Source organism: Megalopta genalis, chromosome 3 (genome assembly GCF_051020955.1).
Source record: "Megalopta genalis isolate 19385.01 chromosome 3, iyMegGena1_principal, whole genome shotgun sequence".
In the NCBI taxonomy this organism is placed as follows: Eukaryota; Metazoa; Arthropoda; class Insecta; order Hymenoptera; family Halictidae; genus Megalopta; species Megalopta genalis.
The window spans coordinates 25,616,956-25,632,279 of record NC_135015.1 but is presented as its reverse complement, the minus strand read 5'-3'; the positions used below and the strand labels follow the sequence as shown (position 1 = coordinate 25,632,279).

The window sequence follows — 15,324 nt, the reverse complement described above, 5'->3', positions numbered from 1 at the left end:
AAATATAATAATAAGTCCATAGACACATTGTTGAGAGAGCCAGAATATTTATTACATAGAATATGGAATAGAATTTTTTATATACAGTATAGAGACAGAATATTATTAATGAATATAATAATAAGTCCATAGATACTTTGTTGAGAGAGACAGGATATTTATTATATAGAATATAGAATAGAATTTTTTTATCTAGAATATAGAGACAGAATATTATTAATAAATATAATAATAATATACATAATATATATAATGTATATTATTATTATATATATTATTTAATTTAAACGCTGCTGAATATAGCTAATAGGTGTAGCTACCATGTGTGGCCTGGTTTTTATAAAATCAACTCGACCTCGAAATATTCTTCAGCATTGTACGAATATAAAAATTATTAATATTAGAGTTAATATTAGTTAAGACAGCTTTTTATACTGAACAGCTTCTATATGAACACTTTTTTCGTAGTTTCAAGTCATTCCGAGATATTTCAATGTCCTCAATTGGACGAGACATCCTGTATATCTCTATTTTAAAGAGACGGTCGTCTTTGTCGACACAAATTCGTCGTTCAACGCGAATTATCGAATTTATCCTCGATTTTTTTTCGCGATTATGTTCTCAATTTATCTCGATTACTTCCTTTCCCCTTCGCATTTCTTATTTTTCTCTTCAACTTCTCAACGAAGCATCCATACACCTTTCGTCATACAACATCTCAGTCTTGCTTTTACTTGCAAAACGCACTCCCAAAGTACGTACAAGAAAATGCCGGACACCCTGTATTATTCAGTAAATGCGATAGAACCTCGATTATTCAGCCGATTAACGGAAACATATGTATTCGGATAACGAAGCGATTACATAATTAAGCTAACGGATTAAATCTTCATTCATTTGCACCATATAATAGTGTTAGTTGCATATGGATCACCTTGGATATAAATATTTAAAATCGATACAAATTGAGACAATAAAGAATTCGGACATCGCAGATCCGGATGACCGAGTCTCCGCTATAATTCAGAGTCGGATAATCGATAATTCATCCGCAATCGAACGTTTCCGTCACTCTGCTCAGCCCAGACAATCCAGTTTCGACCAAATTACAAAATTACTCACGCGAAAACAGACGCGCGAGGGCGCCGAGAATTAGCCCACAGTATCCGGCTCGGTAGCGCCGTGTTTGCAAGAAAGCTCGAGGATCGCCGCGCGCGGAATGCTCTGCGAGAGAGTGTCGAAGAATCGAATCGAGTAGTAGCGAATCCCGATCCGTATCGGCTTTGGTTCGGCGTTCCTCGGTGTGTTCTTCGCCGAAGTTTCCGAGGGCGAAGCTTTTAACGAAGGAGCTGCACCGGTTCGCGGAAGAACCGGGCCGCGGAGGGGACCGGTCGGAAATAAAAAGGAGGATGGAGGAAAGTGAAAGAACATCCCCCAAATAAGCCCGAGGAAGTTGGGTTGGAGGGAAAGTTAACCGAGCAGAGGGTCGGTTTCCTTCGAGGCCGGAGATCAGAGGTGGGCCAGCCGCAATCGAGTCCAGAACACGTCCCCCAGCGCCCTGGTCCTCCGCCCAGGGGTAGAAAAATCCACCCCTTTTTCAGCCGGTCGATACCAGGACGACCACCTCCTTCCTTCTCCTCTTCCGCGTACCATCCCCGTCGCCGGCGTGCCTCGCCTTTTCTTTCTCGCACCCCCGGTCACACGGAGAGAGGACCCTCCGCTTGCCTGCCAGCCCGCCGTGCAAAGCTTGCTCGCTTGCTTTCGCTCCTCTGCCGCTTTCTGCCGAGGTGGCGCCACTGTTCTCGCCACCCTTTCACCCTGCCCGACCATCGCGTCTGACGCGGCCACCGTCTTTTCCCCCCCGCCACACCCCGGCGCCCTTTCCACGCTGCTTTTTCTCGTTTCGCCGCGTCTTCCTCCTCCTCCTCCTCCTCGCGCAACCTCTTCTCTACCACTATTTCTCCTTTTCTACCGGGCTCCTTTCGACTGTTTTGCCGCTCCGACGAAGGAGAAACTTCGGCTAGTTACGGCCTCTCTGTTAATCCCTTCTTCTCGCCGGCCTGCGGGAAAAACCGACTGTGCCGACGGCCTCTCGAGATTAAAGGGAGGAATCGTCGCTATTCTAAGATCCCGATGACGTTACCTTGCAGCGATCAACCGCGCGTCCGTTTTCCTAGGAATTATCCTGTTTGCGCGGAGGGTGCGTGTCGCCGTCGCGACTGGCACATATGTACGCTGCGTTTTTGGGATCGACGATTTAAGTTGTCGAGGTGCGAGCAAAGAGTCGGCTTATGCTTGTTTGAAAACGGGAATGCGGAAATTGGAGCGCGACGCGCGATTATTCGGCCGCGGGTCGTTGTACGATTTAAGAATCGACTATCTCGATTGCTACGAATTACAGTAAATAGTAATATGTAATTAATATATATATAGTATAGAATAATAATATAACATATTATTATTATACTATATTATATATAATATTATATTATATTATAGTATTATTCCATACACTTCTCTCTCTCTCTCTCTATACTATATAATATATTATTATCATATTATTATACTATATGGTATACTATAACAATATAATATTATAATATAGTATAATAATATAATAATATAATATATAGTACAATATAACAATATAATATGATATATATTATAATATAGTATAATAATATAGTAATATAATACTATTATTATCTTTTTTAATATAATAATAGTATAATATAATATAATATTATTAGTATATATTATATATAATAATATAATAATGCATCAAATCCGCGGTCTAGGCATCACTAAATTTATCACTAGTGCCAGCCGGCATTTCTAAGATCCTTGAATCACGAGATACATTTATTAATTAATCAATTATATACTTGATCGATTGAAGCAGCCATCTGACAATCGAAAGATCCGGTTTCGAATCCCGCTCCTAATCTATCAGACTAATCGACTCATTTTCTCTTAAAATAACGAGTCGCTAAGCAAGGAAACAGCAGTCGTTGTAGGATCTTTGGAAAGGGAATCCTTATTTTTTTCTGAAACAGCCTTGAAACCCAGTCATCTTTCGCAACTTCCCATACTCGCTGTTGTCCTCAGTGTTCCCAAAACGCTGTCGAAGTGTCTGACAGCGAAGCGTTAATACTACTAGTCGCAGATGTCTTTCGGGATTCTCTTTTTCCTAGCGCTTAAAATCTAGAGCAAGGGCTGCCAAAGCGTCGTAACTATACCTAGTCGCCCGCCTGCCTGATATTATCTATGTTCAATCCAACTTGAAGCTTATTTTTCGCTTTAAATCACTAGTTTTCTCGCGATCACTGAAATAAATGAAATATCGATGGATCGTCGCCTATAATTTAAAAAGCCCACGGCGATGAAAAGTTCGGCCGCCGCTGATCTAGGGAAAGATGATCAGCGATGTTAGCGGAGCGTTTGAAAACGGTAACGACGGGCACGTCGGAAGGAGGCTGGCTACGCGGAAAGCGGAGTTTGTTCGCGGCGGAGGCGCGGATGTCGTCGAAGCCGGCGACGGCGAGTCAACAGAGAGGAATTCCAGGTTCGCCGTTGGTGCACGCGCGTCGCGAGCCGAGTCCTGACCGAGTTGTTTGGTCAACTGATCGTACAGAAGGGCAAACAAGTCTCTCGGCTGCGAAAGGGTTTGCCGGCCTCCGTTCTCAGTCATCGACGACTCCTTTTCCGCGGCCGCGCGGAAACTCTCGCGCGTCGAAAGAACCGAGCCGGCGAACAAACGCGAGACAAAGCGCGGTCCTCCCGAGACCTCGCCTCTCCACCTCCTCTCCTCTGCTTCGCTTCTCTACTCTTCTCTTCTCTTCTCCTCTCTTCTCTTCTCCTCTCTTCTCTCCTCTTCTTCCTCTCGCCTTCCCGGCCTTCCTTCAACCGAGTCGCCTCCCTCCCCTCCCCTTTCTTTTGCTTCTTCTCCGTCTTCTTCGCCCGCAGGCGGCCCTTTTCACTTTGAGGGTTAAGAAGTTAGCTGATGGTTCGAGGATTACTTAGACTCCGTACATAAGGCAACTGTGCGCGGTTAGTTTGCGGTGCACACAGGCTCCGAGAGACCGAGCCGAGAGCTTCCTTCCTTCTCCCCGCTTCTGCTTTTCTTTTTCCCGTCGCTTTCCTCGCGAGAACTCGCCTTCCGACCAACGCCGGCTTCTCTCTCTCTCTCTCTCTCTCTTTTACTCTTTCTCTTTGGCACTCTTTAATAAGGTGTACGCGGCTTCGCTTTCTCCTCGGGGCCACCTCTGCCGCCTCTTCGCTCCTTTCTTCGCGCGTATAAATCTCTGGTTTCTGCTCGATAAGGATCGACGAATAAATCCTAGTCCGACGAGGAATTGTCCTGAACGAGTCGAGCTAAAGCTGTATCGCACCGATGAACGATTTCGTTTAGGAGATTTGAGGATCGACGATTGCTTGGTCTGTCGAGGATATAGTTATAATGATTGCTATCACCTAGTTGATGGTGTTGTAATTAATGTAGTGGAGTCTGTTCATGTTATTTAATCGGTAGAGTGCGAACCTTGTATGTTTTATGACAGAAATGAGTAGATCTGATTTCTAATATTAGTAACGAGGTAAGTCAAATTGACTTCTAACATTAGTAGCGACGCAAGTCAAATTGACTTCTAACATTAGTTGTGACGAACGTCGAATTCACTCCTAATACTAGTTGCGATGAACGTTAAATTGATACCTGATATTAGTTGTGATGAACGTCAAATTGACTCCTAACACTAGTTGTGATGAACGTCGAATTGATTCCTAATATTAGTGGTGACGTGCATCAAATTGACTCTTGATACTAGTGGTGACGTAAGTCAAATTGACTCTGAACACTAGTTGTGATGAACGTCAAATTGACTCCTAATAATAGTTGCGATAAACGTCAAATTGATTCCTAACACTAGTTGTAATGAACGTCAAATTGATCCCTGATATTAGTTATGACGTGGATCAAATTGACTTATGATACTAGTGGTGACATAAGTCAAATTGACTCCGAACATTAGTTATGATGAACCTCGAATTGACTCGTAATACTAGTAGCAACGTACATCGAATTGACTCCTAACTCTAGTAGTGACGTACATCAAATTGACTTCTGATATTAATGGTGACATAAGTCAAATTGACTCCGAATACTAGTTATGATGAACCTCGAATTGACTCGTAATACTAGTAGCAATATACATCGAATTAACTCCTGACACTAGTAGTGACGTACATCAAATTTACTTCTGATATTAATGGTGACATAAGTCAAATTGACTCCGAATACTAGTTATGATAAAACTCGAATTGACTCGTAATACTAGTAGCAACGTAGATCGAATTGACTCCTAACACTAGTAGTGATATACATCAAATTGACTTCTGATATTAATGGTGACATAAGTCAAATTGACTCCCAACACCAGTTATGATAAACGTCGACTTGACTCGTAATACTAGTAGCAATATACGTCGAATTGACTCCTAACACTATTAGTGACGTATATCAAATTGACTTCTGATATTAGTGGTGACATAAGTCAAATTGACTCCCAACACCAGTTATGATAAACGTCGAATTGACTCGAAATACTAGTAGCAATATACGTCGAATTGACTCCTAACACTAGTAGTGACGTACATCAAATTGACTACTGATATTAGTGATGTCATAAGTCAAATTGACTCCGAACACTAGTTGCAATGAACATCGAATTGACTCTTCGTCACTGCAATACTAGTGACTCGACTTCAAACTGACTCCGCATCAATTAACGATGACTCGAGGTCGAATATAGACTCTGTATCAATACTGATGACTTAAAATTAAATTCCCTCTGTATCAATCAACATCAACGCGACGTCAAATTGACTCAGTATCGCCAATAATGCCATTATCGCTACGAAGTTAGTAAAACCTCAAGTCACCCTTATTTACGCGAATTGAATTTTCTGTCACGTTGCCTAGTGATATTAATAGCGATATCAAGAGACAGTGGTCACGACTCGAAGGTTATTTCTGCACGGTTGCAATCCTTCGCAACCGATGCGAGCCATGCTCATTCTGCATAAAGATCCCCGGTAATCAGCCGCGCTCGGAACACCATATCGAGACAGGACACAAAGTAGGTACTCTCTAACGAAGCTAGCCAATTAACAGACCCATAGCCAAGACCATGGTATACTTTCCGAGAAAGTATAAAGAACCATTGGAGGTAATGAAACGGACACCCTAATAACACGATCGTGTACAAAAGACCGGCACCCGAACCTAATCGGGAGCCGGCTGCTCCCAGTTTTCTAATTGTTCGACTGACCAATTAAAACGGTCTTTCTGATTGGTAAGCGACGAACACGAGTCCTCTGTATTAAGTGGAACACCGGCATGCACGCGCCAGAAGACGCGTCTTCGTCGCTGCGACTCGGCTAGAGCTGCGATTCTTTGGGAAACATTGTGAAAATAATTCCGGCACCGCATGGCTTCTCGGCTCGCACGCGGTCGCGAACGCTGCTTTCGGAAGGGGGATTATTATTCGGAGGGAGGGAAGGAGGGATTCGATATAATGAACACATAGGGAGAGAACGGTCGGCGCAGGGACGTCTTAAAAAGGGATCTAGACTGCGGTCGGACACGTTAAATGATCCGAGAAGTCCCCGGGGCCGTCCGACTCCTCAGTTAACGACCCCCGGCCCGCGTTTCCATAAAGATTCAATTTTTCTGGCTCGCGGAGAGAAAAGGATTGAAATTTCGCGGCGGCGCGGCTCCGCTCGGCTCGGCGCGGCGCGGCGCGGCGGCAGGTTGCTCGGGGCCCGCTCGTTCGCTCCGATATTGACGAGGCAGGCCGGCCAATTACCCGATCCAGACCTCACAGCGGCCTCCGCAGAATTCCTTCGGTCGTAACGCGAATCAAATCTGCCGGCGCGGCGGATCCAAGATGCCGACCGGATCGGCTCGATTCATCGCTCGGCTCTCTCTCTCGGCTCTCTCGGGCCTCTCGGGCCTCTCAGCCTCTCGGCAAACCCGGCCGGCTCGAAACCACCCATTCCCCCTTCCCTCGCCGGCCAATATCATCCGGCGTCGTCGCTTCGTTCCGGTCCCGGCCGAGGGCGGGGAGAGGAGACGCGCGTCCGAGCGGCGAACGATGCGCCGCAGGAGCGTGTGCAGCTTCTCTCTCGTGATTCGAAGTAGGTGGGCCTCAGGTAGCCAGGACAGATAACACCCGGAGATTACCGCGGACAGAGTCATTAGCAGCGTCGGCTTCTGTGTCGGCCAGGATATTCTCTCACTTTCCTCGCCGGCCCCTCTCGCCGTGCCCCCCTCTGACCCCCTCTACCTTATCTGCCCGGTCAATTCACGCGGCACGATATGTACCCTGCGCTCCCGACGTCGTTCCGATCCGTCGCTCCCTCCCGCCCCGCCGTGCCGACCACGCTCGACAGCTTTGCGCTTTGTCCCGCGGGTCCTCGTTTTTCAAAACGATCCCCGGACAAGTCGGGCCCCGCGGCAGTCGCGCCGGCCTTTTTCGACATAGTTGCGCTGCCCGATCTTGCCCCGTCCGCTCGTTCGACGGATCGGTAATGGTTCGTCGCGGTTCCCACGCGACTTTTTAGGGCTTGTTTTATTGTTGGCGTTATGTTGTCGTGAGAAGCGCGAGCGAAGTTGACAGCGATTGGCATTGGAATATAGTGATGTCTCCCTAACTGACGCGCAGATTGTGTACGAAAGTGGACAATTTGGGAAGAGGAGATACGATTATTCGATATACAGTGATTTCTCCCTAATTCGCGCTCAGATTGGGCACGAAAAAGGACAATTTGGGAAGAACAGATACGATTGCTCGATATACAATGATTTCTCCCTAATTCGCGCTCAGATTGCGCGCGAAAAGGGACAATTTGGGAAGAGCAGATACGATTGCTCGATATACAGTGATTTCTCCCTAATTCGCGCTCGGATCGCGCACAAAAATGGACAATTTGGGGAGAGGAGATATGATTATTCGAGCCTTGCAGCTCTCATTTTTATACTTGTTGACAATTCGGGATCATAAAAATAATCCGCATGGATCGAATAATCGTATCTTCTCTTCCCGAATTGTCCATTTTTGTGGACAATCTGAGCGTCAATTAGAGAGACATTGCGGTAAGATAAATACTTCTCAATTTTTCTTCAGTTTAGAATTGAAAATGGACAATTTGGGAAGAGCTTATAGTTGCCCATTGTCAACAATCATAAAAACGGGATGCAATGGTACAATCGTATCTCTGCTTCCCAAATTGTCCATTTTTCTTTACAGGCTGAAGGACAATTGGGGAGAATTTACTGTAATTCGAGCTATAATTTGCTTGTCGAAACTCCAATGCTCTTTGATTTATTTATTTATTCACTTACTAATTTCTGTATAGGAGTGAAAACGCATTGTTGCAATAAAGAACAAACAGCTGGCATTAAGATTGAGATCAACACCTAGATAAACACTACCCTTTAGAACCTCATAGGACACTTCAAATTGTTGACGATACAAATTAGCGACAAATTAGACATATAGAATTTTCTCCCACATTATTTGTACATATATATATTTTTTTATATATATCGTTCAAGTTCTAGATAGCGTGACAGCGATTCAGACAATTCCTACTTAAACTAGAACTTAAATATATGCGCGACGCGATGGTCCAAGCAAAACGAACGCAGAACGCGCGACGACAAAATGGCGGCCACTTTGAACCGGGTGCTTTATTACGGCCGTCCCCGTAGGTGGCTAGAGAGCCGCAATAAGGGTAAAGTTAGATCGTTGATCACCATTTTCCAGCACGTACATGTGACGTCCTCGGGCTAATAAAATGGTAACATAGTCGTGTAGTATCATATAACGTACATTAATCGCACTCAAACGTGGCAGCACCATCAGAATCGCGCTTTAGATAGCGTTTTAACACTAAACCTACAACGAAGAGCATTTCGACTGGTTGCGATTCGGAGTTGTTTCGGTCGATGCTGGCCGTTCTGCGAGAAGACGTTATAGAGAGGAGAGTCTCGCGACGTTGCCCGGAGTCGCTTCGGCAGAAACTTCGAGCCCGAAGACTGCCGTTGAAAAAGATTCGCGGAGAAACGTGGCGTTTGCGTGAAAAGCGAAGTCTTCGGAGCTTGTTCTTCGTTTTGGCGGCGTGGGCGGTGATCTTCGGAGCCGAGAGAGAGAAAGGGGGAGAGAGAGAGAGAGAATAGGATGCCAGAGAGGAAGCAGGAGTGCTGAGAAAGAAGGAGAGAGAGAAATAGAGAGAGAATAGGATGTCAGAGAGGAAGCAGGAGTGAAAAGAGAGAGAGAGAGAGAGAAAGAGTGAATAGGATGTCAGAGAGGAAGCAGGTGTGCAGAGAGAGAGAGAGAGAGAGAGAGAGAGAGAGAGAGAGAGCGAGAATAGGATGTAAGAAAGAGAGAAAGAGAGAAAGAGAGCGAGAATAGGATGTCAAAGAGGAAGCAGGAGCGCAGAGAGAGAGAGAGAGAAAGAGAGAAATAGAGAGAGAGAATAGGATATCAGAGAGGAAGCAGGAGCGCAGAGAGAGAGAATGAGAGAAAGAGAGTAGAATGCCAGAAAGAGAAAGAGAGAGAGAGAGTAGGATGCCTGAGAGAGAAAGAGAGAAATAGAGAGAGAGAATAGGATATCAGAGAGGAAGCAGGAGCGCAGAGAGAGAGAATGAGAGAAAGAGAGTAGAATGCCAGAAAGAGAAAGAGAGAGAGAGAGTAGGATGCCTGAGAGAGAAAGAGAGAGAGAGAGAGAGAGAGAGAGAGAGTAGGATGCCAGAGAGAGAGAGAGAGAGCGAGAAAGAGGGCAAAGGTCCGTGCGGCAAGAGGGCCGCGATAACGACGGGAGCAAAGAGAGAAACGGTGTCCAATCCGCGTCCCCCCGGCAGGGATCCCCTCGATCCGGCAATAAATAAAACGGACGCAGACAAACGCAACGGCGGCGGTCGTACGTGGAAATCGCGATCATACGGGAGAAGCTGCTGGCCCGCGGCGGTCGCCATTATGCGCGCGGCTCGGTACAAAGGGGAAATAATTAGCGCTGCTCGGCTGATAAGCCGGCCAATCTAGGCGTTTGTCATTAGCCTATCAAACCCGAATGCCTCTCTACTCTTTCTCCTCTCTGTCCCGACTCTCTCTCTCTCTCTCTCTCTTTCTCTCTCTCTCTCTCTCTCTCTCTCTCTCTCTCTCTCTGACTCCGGCTATCTCCTTTCTCTTGGACCTTCGGCCTCGACACGCCTCCGGCGCCGTGGAAAATATGTGCGAACGCCGATCGGAGCAATTAGTACTTCTCCGGAGCGTAATCGGAGGCTGCTCGACCGCGACAAACGCGCGTCTCTCCAACATGGCGGACCCGGCACCGCCGGAATACATATTTCAATAGCGTTCATCACCGAGCCGCGCCGACGCGCGATTAGATCCCCGTAAACGGCCACGTTTCATCGACGCTCGCGGTGCCGTTCGTTTCCGATCCGCTGCACAGCGAGCGGCCTGTGCCGCCGATTTCGCCGGCCGAAATGTTGTTTTTCTCGTTTAACATAATGACCATAATGGCCGCTCGCATAACGTGCGCTCGATGTTTTTATAATCACGCAGGTGATTGCTTCAATAATTATCTTCATTAATTCCATAATTTATATAACTAATATTATATAAATATTAGAATAAAAAGAAGAAGTATTTAATTCGTTGCATCGAGAATGTGTTGTTACCGTTGTTGTTGCTTTTTTGCTTGTTCTACGAGTATGTTAGCACACGTTGAATATTATTTCATGAATTTACGTAAATATTGCCGGCCCCTGGCGACGTTTGACCGCGCAGACGGTTAATTATTATACAGTGTTAACGTACCTGCTGACTTGTTTGTAGTACTTCAACTTGGAAGACGTAATCGCGAGCGAGTCACGATAATTATAATCAAGCGAAAATTATTGCTGGGATATTGCGAAATATTGTTTCGATTTCTCAACGGATTCGAGACGCGACCATTTATTTATTTATGCCACTGTAACCTGGCGGAAATCATTTGGAACCGCGAAATACAAATATTATTATTATTTGCACTGTGCGAGGGGTATATAATTGTTTAAAAAACGTGCAAGGAAATCTAGAAACAATTAGAAACAACTTAGAAATTGTGAGAAGCTATGTGGGGCTATTGAGAAGTACTAAAAACCGTGGAAAAAATCTCAGAAAGTATTAAAAACCGTTAAAACTGTTGCAAAATATTAAAAATGATCGAGACTAGCAACAATAACCAAGGAAAAGATATTCAAATTGAAACTAAATTAATTAAAAGCTATTCGAAACGATTTTATACTTTTTGCTCTCGTCACAGCCTTGCACAACAATAAATAATTATCACAGGGTACTAAAAAACGTTTTCACCATCAATTGCAAAACAACGCCGCACGAATTCGTAAACAAAAAAAGACAATATTACTTCACTGTTATTCATACATTCCAATAGTTCGGACGACCACAATCGTTTATTTCGCGCAACGTTCGAAAAGTCGTATTCCGGCCAGCTTTTCGGTCCGAACACCGCACCTTGCTGCTTGCAGCCGTCGCAGTCGCTGCACTCGGGTCTCCGCGAAGCCAAAGAACATTTTCAATGAACGATAACCCGTCTGTACCCGGGATCTTTACGGGGGCTTCCCCTTTTCGTTGCTCGTTTTGCTGGCCGCCGGCGGAACTGTCGCGCGTCTCGTCGTCGCGTCCCGTCGCAATATCGCGCTTCGTCGACGGTTTCCACCGGTGAATTACTAAAATTCCGTCACGCAATTACGCCGATTCCACGGCGGAGCGCAGATTTATCGAGTGGTCGACAGCGGCGCGTCCATTCCGCGCTGGAATGCCCGGCGCAATCTTGTTAGCCGCTGCCGCATTTGCATCGCGGTGGACGCGCGATCCGCGCCGAGTCCGGCCGACTAAAAGCGAATCGATCGTTTTATTCGCCTGGAATCGGGCTGGAAGTGTCCGCCATTAAACGCACAGATTGCGCGGAATTGCGTCGCGATCGGGCGGCTTCCGATGCTTCGAATCTCGCGGGCGAGAGACGCGTCGATCGTTCGAACGCCTCGTCATCGTCGCGGACAGAACGAAACCGGGGGAAGAATTTTTTAGGGCGTGATTTATAGGATTCTTCGGTCCTCCGTGTTCTCCTCGGCCGCCATGTTGGCCTCTTTTATTCGTAGAAAGCGACCAAACGTCGCTGTCTCGCAGTTCTGCCGACATAGCCGGCGCGAGGCCGACGCGGAAGAAGGGACCGTGTACCGAACACGGACCATGAGGACAGATCCTAGTTGCGATAAAATGAAGCTGATGACCTAAAGAGAATCGAAAATACCCGCCATCTTGGTGTGCTGAACTTAGGTTGCACTCTGCAGCTAAATAAAATTTCTCTCTTAAAATTTCAACTCTTACGTTATTGCAAACTCGGTTATTCTATAATACCGCAAAATTTGGAATTTCGGAGACCGTACAGACGTAGCTTGGACTTTCCGGAATCGTAAATTACCTCTCCGGAACTGCTCGTTGCGACAGCGAAGCGTCAAAATGAGTAGCGCGGAACCCTTGCAAGTTGCTCGGGTTGCGCATGCGTTCGCGGGTTTTCCCTTATGCTCGTGTGATAACACCGTATCGGATTGCGGTAGCAGCACTGGTCTGACACACCGGGATAGTCCAGATTCAGCTTACGCGTCGAGGTAACGCGGTTTCGTCCCCGTTCGTTCGCAAGACGTGGGCCCTCGCGGTCTCCTTACGGTCCGCGGTAGCGAGTCCGTGTCGCGGCGCGATTTCCCCCGGACAAGGCGCGCGCGGTTAGGGACCGAGAAATGATTGCGAGCACGAGCTCTGTCCACGGAACAGTCTGTCCCAATATATGCTCGCCTGGTTGTTTCAGACGATATTGAATTCGATGCACAAGTACCAGCCGAGGTTTCACCTGGCGAGGGCCAACCACATCTCGCAGCTCGCCTACTCGACGTTCAGAAGTTACGTTTTCAAGGAGACGGAATTCATCGCGGTGACCGCCTATCAGAACGAGAAGGTAAGCGATTGGTCTATTCGTTTTATCCGGCAACTTCTATCGCGATGCACCGAGCATGGAACAACGACGAAGCATTGATCATTATCGGGAGAGATCGCATTGAAAAATGTTCCTTTTCCTTTGTCCTTTCGGCATTCAATTTAATATTATTATTGTTATTTAATATTATGTAACAATGTTGTTATTGTAGCGGCACACGGTCGGCGACCGTAATAACCATAAAACTGTCCGCTTGCAGATGTCAAGGGTTCGACTGAGAGAAAACGTCCTTGACGTTTGCAAGACCCGGAAATTCTTTTGTCTCTTTGTTTTTTATCACTGCCACATGCACTGCAGGCCTAGTCGCGGAGAAAGTCGCCGGCCGCGTACCGCTACCCGGCCGAACGGCCAGCGCGCCCCTACAGCGAGGGTACGACGATGGCTGCCTCCCCCGCCAAACTAAGCGGGGGAAAAGAAGACAGCGAGTCTCCCAAAAAGGCGTGGCCTTTTTGGGGGACATAATATAAATAACAGCGGCAAGAAACTGAACGTCTTCTCGTCTAAGCATTACGCCGAGCCTCTACACGTCTAACGATTCCGCCTCGCTCCATCTAGTATCCATCAGCACCGCGCGTCATTTTATATACATCTACGAATAAAATCTAGTGCAATTTCACTCTGTGTCCTTCCGTTGTACCCCGAACACATCGCGTTACATTATCATTAATATTATTATTATTATTACTATTAATATAAATGATAATAATATTAATACTATTAATATTATTATATAATATTGATAATAATAATATTATCATATAATATTATATAATAATATTAATAGTATTAATATTATTATCATTTATGTTAATAGTATTAATATTATTATCATTAATATTAATAGTATTAATATTATTATCATTTATGTTAATAGTATTAATATTATTATCATTAATATTAATAGTATTAATATTATTATCATTTATGTTAATAGTATTAATATTATTATCATTTATATTAAGAGTATTAATATTACTATCATTAATATTATTATTATTATTAATATTATCACTATTAATGTTACCATTATTACTATTAATATTACGACTGAACAATAATATTATTATAACAGTATTAATATTACAACCGATCGCGTCCTATTCCCTTTTTACCACACGATGGCACTTCTGCAAAGCAGGAGATCGGTGTTCGGTGAAATGCGACGGGAAATAGTCGAATTTTAAAGTAACACGAGCATCACGAGACGGGGGCAGAGTAATTCATAAGCAGAACAGCGGCCCTCGATGCAACCTGTGTTAATAAGAAGAGTTTTTTCGCTGATGAAAATATTATCGGAAACGAGCATGTCGCGCGGGCCGAGTTTTCTAGGGCATAGAACAGCTTCTCGTTAGCAGCGCCGTGAATCAAAATGTAACATGTTGAACAGTACCGCGGCTAATTACACGCACTACCCGTCGTTAATTAATATTTAGCCCCCGTTGTTCCCGCAGAAAGGTGTGGAGCGCAACAACGTTCGCTGCGCTGCCACCGAAAAGTTATCGCCGGAGCCATCGCCACTACATTAATTATCGAAGTTTAGCCCGGCACGCGGTCGTCCTCTCAGATTAACTACGCTAATTAAAGAGAACGTTGTAATTATCGCGCGCGCACTGCGTAAAAGAGCCGCCGCCGCCGCTCCATCGTGGAATCTGCGCGCGGGAAAATTGGTTTGTCTCGTTTTCTCCTCCTTTCGTTTTTTCGAAAATTTTCGGACGACGTTGCCGATGATCCCGCGGTGCCCAAGAAAAACGCCGCGGAAAAACATAGCAGACAATGAAGTTGACTGTGTGCATCGCCTCGAAAAAGTGGCAAGATCCAATTTACATTGATTTGTATAATTTATATTGATTACATTGTATAATATATATTGTATATATTGTATATATTGTATAATGTATATTGGATATATTTTATAATATATATTGTATATATTTTATAATATAATATCGGATATATTGTATAATCAGTATAATTTATATTAATTATATTGTATACTATATACTGTATATGTTGTATAATATATATTGTACATGTTGTGTAATATTTATTATATATATTGTATAATATATATTGTACATATTGTATAATATATTTATATTGATTATATTGTATAAAATATATTGTATATGTTGTATAATATTTATTGTATATATTGTATAATATATATTGTACATATTGTATAATATACAATATACAATA

At 44.7% G+C, this 15,324-nt stretch overlaps 1 protein-coding gene across 3 annotated transcripts in view; it reads left to right on the top strand.

The window, feature by feature from the left end:
- The window catches only part of bi (T-box transcription factor bifid), a 208,951-nt gene that overhangs the window by 174,294 nt on the left and 19,333 nt on the right, over positions 1-15,324 (top strand). For all 3 annotated transcript variants that reach the window (XM_033473506.2, XM_033473505.2, XM_033473504.2), the window contains exon 5: positions 12,940-13,086. In XM_033473506.2, coding sequence (XP_033329397.1) covers positions 12,940-13,086 — 147 coding nt within the window. The remainder of the gene's footprint in view (positions 1-12,939; positions 13,087-15,324) is intronic.